Here is a 5,929-nt window from a genome sequence, read left to right as displayed (position 1 = left end):
GCAGGTAGCAGGTATCTTCATTAAATAGCAGAAGTCACCCTCGGATATTCTGGGGGACAGACCTTCCTGTCTGTTGTTTTGGGGCATGGAAACTAGGGGGAAAAAAACCAGCCTGGCTTGAGCACCTCTGCATCCAGCTCTGCTGCTGACCAGAGGCTGTCCTGGGACAGGCTGGAGCATCTTCCCAGCCCAGAGCATCCCTGCAGCAGGATGAGTGCCACTCACCTGCCTCCAGCACAAATGCTACTGGCTGATGATGAGAAGAAACATCTCAGCACTGAGTCTCCGGGCTTAAATGTGTTGCTCTGTGTGTGTGGCCAAGGAACAGGGCTCTTAATGACTGGATGATGTGTCTTGTCTTTCCCCAGGTGACCCCTGATGCTCTAGTCTACAGCACGAGCTTAAATTACAAGCCAGTTCCTGCTGGCAACCCTGTCATCATCCGCACCAGCCCTGCCGTGGTTCCTATCGAGTGCCACTACCCAAGGTGAGCCAATGTGGGCGAGTACCAAGCAAGCCCATCTGCTGCTACAGAGCTTTTAACTATGGGCATCTCTTCCCCAGGAGGGACAATGTAAGCAGCAATGCTGTCAAGCCCACGTGGGCGCCTTTCCGCTCCACCCTGTCCTCCGAGGAGAAGCTACCCTTCTCTCTGTGCCTCATGAATGGTAGGTTTTGGGTGAGGGTCTCGTCTGGTTCAGGGCACCCTGGGCTGGCTGCTGAGGTGGTCGTGCTTCCATTAGATAGCACAGCTGGTGCTGGTATCGCCCCGGTGCTCCTGGAGCAGATGAAGTTTGGTACAGTTTTGGTGAGTACCCAGGGCCTTGTACCTGTTGGGATTTCCTTAGGTGGAAGCAGTGAAGCACAAGCTGGCTTCCCATTCATGAGTGCCTGCTAATCGCTCTCCTTCCAGATGACTGGAGTGCCGAGAGAGTCTCCACCATATTTCAACTGGGAGAGGTCCTCCACTTCCAAGCTGGTGTCAACACAGAGAACCATGTACCTCTGAGGCTCTTTGTGGACAACTGTGTGGCCACCCTGACCCCACAGAGGAGCTCTTCTCCCCAGTATGCTTTCATTGACTTCAGTGGGTAAGAGCTGGTTGTTCCCTTATTTAGAAGCACCTTTCTGCAGGTTACGGGTATCTGACAGTGGGATTCTGCTGGTCCTTGCTTCTGTGTCTAGGTGCCTGGTGGATGGGCAACTGGATGATGCCACCTCGACTTTTATATCCCCGAGACCCAGGCAAGATGTGCTTCAGTTTGCAGTAGATGCATTCAAGTTTGTAGGAGACTCCAGCAATGTGGTAAATCCTTCCTAAAGCAAGTGACCTCCCTTGCCTAGATGGGACTATAGCCTCACTCCATTAAGAAAGTTAACGTGGCTTTGTCTGGAATTACATGCCTAAGGCAACTGCCTCATAGCAATGTGTGACTGAGGTCACCCTGTATTACTGCTTCTGGATCATGGCCCTCTGAGCCAAGGATCTTCCTCGGACACCAGTTCTGATACTGGTCAAGACAAGCCCTTCTGATGGGCTCCAATAGTGGGACCCTGAAGTGGCTCGAAGAAAGCAGGGGGCTGTTGAGCTGCCCTGGGGAAATGGTGGTGCCATTGGAGACTGACTTCATGGTGTGTGGGAAAGCCGTGAAGGCAAATGACAGCCTAACCAGTCTGCTCTGCCTGGCCTCCCCAGGCACCAGTTCTGATACTGGTCAAGACAAGCCCTTCTGATGGGCTCCAATAGTGGGACCCTGAAGTGGCTCGAAGAAAGCAGGGGGCTGTTGAGCTGCCCTGGGGAAATGGTGGTGCCATTGGAGACTGACTTCATGGTGTGTGGGAAAGCCGTGAAGGCAAATGACAGCCTAACCAGTCTGCTCTGCCTGGCCTCCCCAGGTCTACATCACCTGCCACCTGAAGGTCTCCCCGGCTCACCAAGCTCCTGACCCTCTGAACAAGGCTTGCTCCTTCAACAAAGCCAGCAACCTGTGAGTAGTTGAACAGCAGCGCCATTGGAGACTGACTTCATGGTGTGTGGGAAAGCCGTGAAGGCAAATGACAGCCTAACCAGTCTGCTCTGCCTGGCCTCCCCAGGTCTACATCACCTGCCACCTGAAGGTCTCCCCGGCTGACCAAGCTCCTGACCCTCTGAACAAGGCTTGCTCCTTCAACAAAGCCAGCAACCTGTGAGTAGTTGGAACAGCAGCTTGCCCAAGGGTGAAGAGCTTGGGCTTCTCATCTGGTGTGTCACCTTCCAGGAAGATGGGGTTGGTCATCCGGTCTGACTGGGTGGGAGGGTTTTGGTCTCTCCTAGGAGACATCAAAACATATGATGGATTCCTACCATAGGGTGGGCTACTCACCAGGCTCTCTTCTAGCTGGGCTCCCGTGGAAGGCACCCGGGATGTCTGCTCCTGCTGTGAGATGAAGAGCTGTGGCTTGGCCAGGCACTCCAGGAGGCTCCACGCTCCCTCCCAACGGCAAGGAGGACGTGCCCGGAGAGAACTGCCCTTCCAGCTTGGTAGGTCTCAGCGTGTCTCTTGGTCTTTGTCACCATCATGGAACTTGCTCAGAGCTGGGTGGCTGGAGCTGCCTCACTACCTGTTGGCTCCTCAGTGCTAATCCAAGGCTTGGAAGAGCTAGATGTTCAAGTGAGTTTGAGTGCTCAAAGGACCTCCCTTTCAGATCCCTTGGTGAAAGAAGCAGATGTTGTGGTTGGACCTCTCTTCATCCACAGCTGGCAGGATCACCCAGTTAGGAAGGTGTCTTCACGAGGTAGGGCAAACCCAGGGAAGGGGGGAGGGGTGTTGTGTGGCAGGTCCTGGCTGCTCTGGCCATAACCACCTCCTTAAATCTCCTTCCTAGATGCGGGTCACTTGTGGATGGTATTGGGGCTGGCTGCAGTTGCTGGTTTGGTCATCCTGGTCCTTGCTGTTCTAGGAGCTCTGACTGTCTGCTGGGAGCCCAGCAACCCCCTTTAAGTCACTGGTTTCAACTTTTATAGTCTGTCCAATAAAAAATAAATTGAAGGGCTGTGAGAGGCTTGGTGGGGGGAGCGGAGAAGTCTTCCTGGAGCCTGAGCTAACCAAATCTTCACGCTAACTTTAACTGTGCTTCCTTGCCTCCCTAAGCCTAATCTTGATGTCTCATTCTCCTGAAGCCCTGTCCTCAGCAGAGCTTTGTACAGCCTTACACCCCCATGAACTTCCCCCAGAGCACCTAGTTGGCAACTGATGCGGAAAAAATTAGCCTCCAGACACCCTGTTTTCTTGTCTGTAGAAGCATGGAGTTGTGTTTAGCCTCAAAACGTTTTACCTTTCTGTGGAGCTACTTGGGTCTGCTCCGTACTGGTAACTCTTCACTCAACGAGCCAAGGGTTTAGTAAGACTTGGACAACTCTCTTCCAGCCTGAAGTTGCTTCTGGGAGAGAAATCCAAGCTCTGCTGGATGAGGAAGGGAGCACAACTTGGGGCTTGGGCTCTTCCTGGGACAGATGGAGGCAGGAATTCCAGTCCCTGCCCCAAGGACTGTTTACACATAGTTAATGCACAAGCCTTGGCTGAAGTGTATAAACAGTCCTTGAGGCAGGGACTGGAATTTCTGGCCCCCACCCCCCCCAAAGGGGCTTTATGACATGCCTGAGTCATATTTGCTTTTTCCTCCCATTGCTGTGAGACTTGGCCTCTTGTGCTCAGCAGAGCAACCATAATGGCAAGATGTTCCTGCCCCAAACGCAAAACTTGTTGCTCTCCACTAGCTGGGAGAGGCTCCTGCTTTAGGCAGTGGTGGGAACTGAACATCTTGGGATGGTGGGTTCAGGGAAAATTGAGACCTGCAAGGAGCTGGGGCTTGCTTGCAGCATGGCCACCTCTTGAGCTGGTTTTGCAGGGGGCAGGAGGACTTCTGCAACCTCTTAGCCTGCTCTGGGGGAGCTCGGGCAGCTCTCTTGGTCATGGAGGACAGAGGAAAGTGGTATCTTGCACAAGCTGGCATGTCTTTGAGTGTCATCCAGCACCCTGGAGACCCTCAGCCAGATGTCCTTTGATAGATGTCACCTTGCACCGAGATCTCTTTGGTACCAGGTGCCAAGTCGGACTTGAGACTTTGGGTTGCCTAAACCACTGTCCCGTCCCTTCCCTTGCTCTCAGTCTGGCTGCTCACAGTTCAAAAGGCAAATTAGCCCTCCCTCAACATTAAAAGATTAGTTCTGGGTTGGATCAGGGAGCTGCGCTGACTTTGGGTTGGGGTTGTCAGTATGGCTTCTTTCCTCATCCATATAATCTGACCCTCGCTGGGAGGGCTTGGTCCTTGTCTTGAAGCAAGGTGAGAGGTAGGAGATTTTAGGGGGAATAACTGGGAGATGTCTTTGCCACCCCCTGAGAGCTGCGAGCTGTCAGCTTCTGGGGCAGAAGGGAGAGGAGGGAGGGTATGGAAACGTGGGTGGAAGTGATCCCAGAAGGTCTCCAGTCCAACACCAGATGTATCATCTTGGGGTTGGCCTGGCTGAGGCTGGCAACGTCCCACCTCTGCGTGCCCAGCCCAGGGCTGCACAACCCTCCTGGAGAAGAAATGTTTCCTCGCCCAACCTGAACCTCCCAGGCCACAAGTTGTGGCTGCTGACATGTGTTAATTTTTCATATAACTGATTCCTTCTTGATCAGCATCTTCTGTAGATGTTCAGTGCCCTGACCATCCCTTGGCACACGTGCTCCGAGCGGGGACTATCTCTGGTTTGCTGAGACACACAGAGGAGCCTTTAAATGAAAACCCTTCTCTATGCTACTCGGCACAGCTGCCCTGCAGCCATTCAACCAAAATACCTCAGCTGGCTCCAGGAATGAAGACAAATATCGGCCAAATCTGGTCTACAAGGAAACTGGGGATGGGGGAATGCTCTCTGGCGTTCCAGAGCTTTCCAGCGGCTCCTGCCCCTTCCTGGGCAGCATCCCTGGCTCTGGTGAGTCTCAACGGCAGCACTGACCTCACCATCTGATGAGAGATTTTTGACTTAAAACTTTACGTTGTAACAAAAAATGCGGTGTGCTTTCAAGTCTCCTTTATACAACAGGGGGAAAACCACTGGGGTTTGTGCTTGTCCAGTGCCCTGGGACTTTCTGGTCTCTGCCTCCTCCAAACAAATGAGCTCACGCTCTTTCCCAACTGCGCTGGTCCACGGCCAATGTCGTGTTGTGCTTGGAACAAAGACGGGACAGCTAGTCCTGGCAAGGGCTAACCTGTGAGCAGAAATCCCCTTTTTCATAGAGAAATACCTCCTCTCCTCTGACCCTGGGTGGGTTTCTCCACCTGGGATTCACCTCTGCTAATTTGAGCTGTGTAAACACAGGGTGGCCTGTCAGAGGGATTTATTCTCCTGCTGGGATCAAGCCCTGGTACCCAGAGACCCATGACCTAACCCTGGAGCTGGCCCCTGAGCTGCAGCTCTCTGGGATGCGATGGGGTGAGACCAGGCATCTCCTGCGGTCCTTGCAGCCAAGGACCTGGCCGAGCGGTGCTGCTCTCCCCCGGGAGGGGGGCAGCTGTTTATTTACTGATTCAGCATCGCCCGCTGCCTTATCTCCGTGACGCACGGGGCTCAGCCTGCTGGAATCCCTGGCATTTCTATGCAAGTGCCAGTTTCAAGGTATTTTAAACACGAAGGCAAAGTCCTGGACCCGCTGACAGCAGCAGGGACAGGGCATCGGCTCCCCAGGGAAAGGAGCCGGCGGGAAAGGCAGAAGGTTTTACTCCGGTCTGTAATTTTTTCTAGGATTTCTGCTAGGAGCGGGCTGGCCAACATCTGCCCCAAAAACTTTCTGTTTCTTTTCATTTTCCCAGAAATGGCTCAGCCACTCCAGCTCGAACATCCAAATCAGATGTCCCTAAGGCTTGCCAGGGACATCCCAAAAGCTAGAGAGGGATTTGGGGTATG

The 5,929-nt window shown here is 53.4% G+C and overlaps 1 protein-coding gene across 1 annotated transcript in view; it reads left to right on the top strand.

Annotated features, from left to right (window-relative positions):
* LOC103898605 (zona pellucida sperm-binding protein 3) overlaps positions 1 to 2,981 on the top strand; it is a 3,919-nt gene extending 938 nt beyond the window's left edge. The window contains exons 2-9 of the mRNA XM_019471951.1: positions 369 to 487; positions 565 to 668; positions 914 to 1,091; positions 1,186 to 1,306; positions 2,095 to 2,186; positions 2,379 to 2,521; positions 2,686 to 2,811; positions 2,866 to 2,981. Coding sequence (XP_019327496.1) covers positions 369 to 487; positions 565 to 668; positions 914 to 1,091; positions 1,186 to 1,306; positions 2,095 to 2,186; positions 2,379 to 2,521; positions 2,686 to 2,811; positions 2,866 to 2,981 — 999 coding nt within the window. The remainder of the gene's footprint in view (positions 1 to 368; positions 488 to 564; positions 669 to 913; positions 1,092 to 1,185; positions 1,307 to 2,094; positions 2,187 to 2,378; positions 2,522 to 2,685; positions 2,812 to 2,865) is intronic.
* Positions 2,982 to 5,929: the final 2,948 nt, after the last annotated feature.

The sequence above is a fragment of the Aptenodytes forsteri genome, unplaced genomic scaffold, assembly GCF_000699145.1.
Source record: "Aptenodytes forsteri isolate BGI_AS27 unplaced genomic scaffold, ASM69914v1 Scaffold258, whole genome shotgun sequence".
Lineage (NCBI taxonomy): Eukaryota > Metazoa > Chordata > Aves > Sphenisciformes > Spheniscidae > Aptenodytes > Aptenodytes forsteri.
The sequence above is the reverse complement of the archived record's forward strand: the minus strand, read 5'-3'. Positions and strand labels throughout refer to the sequence as shown.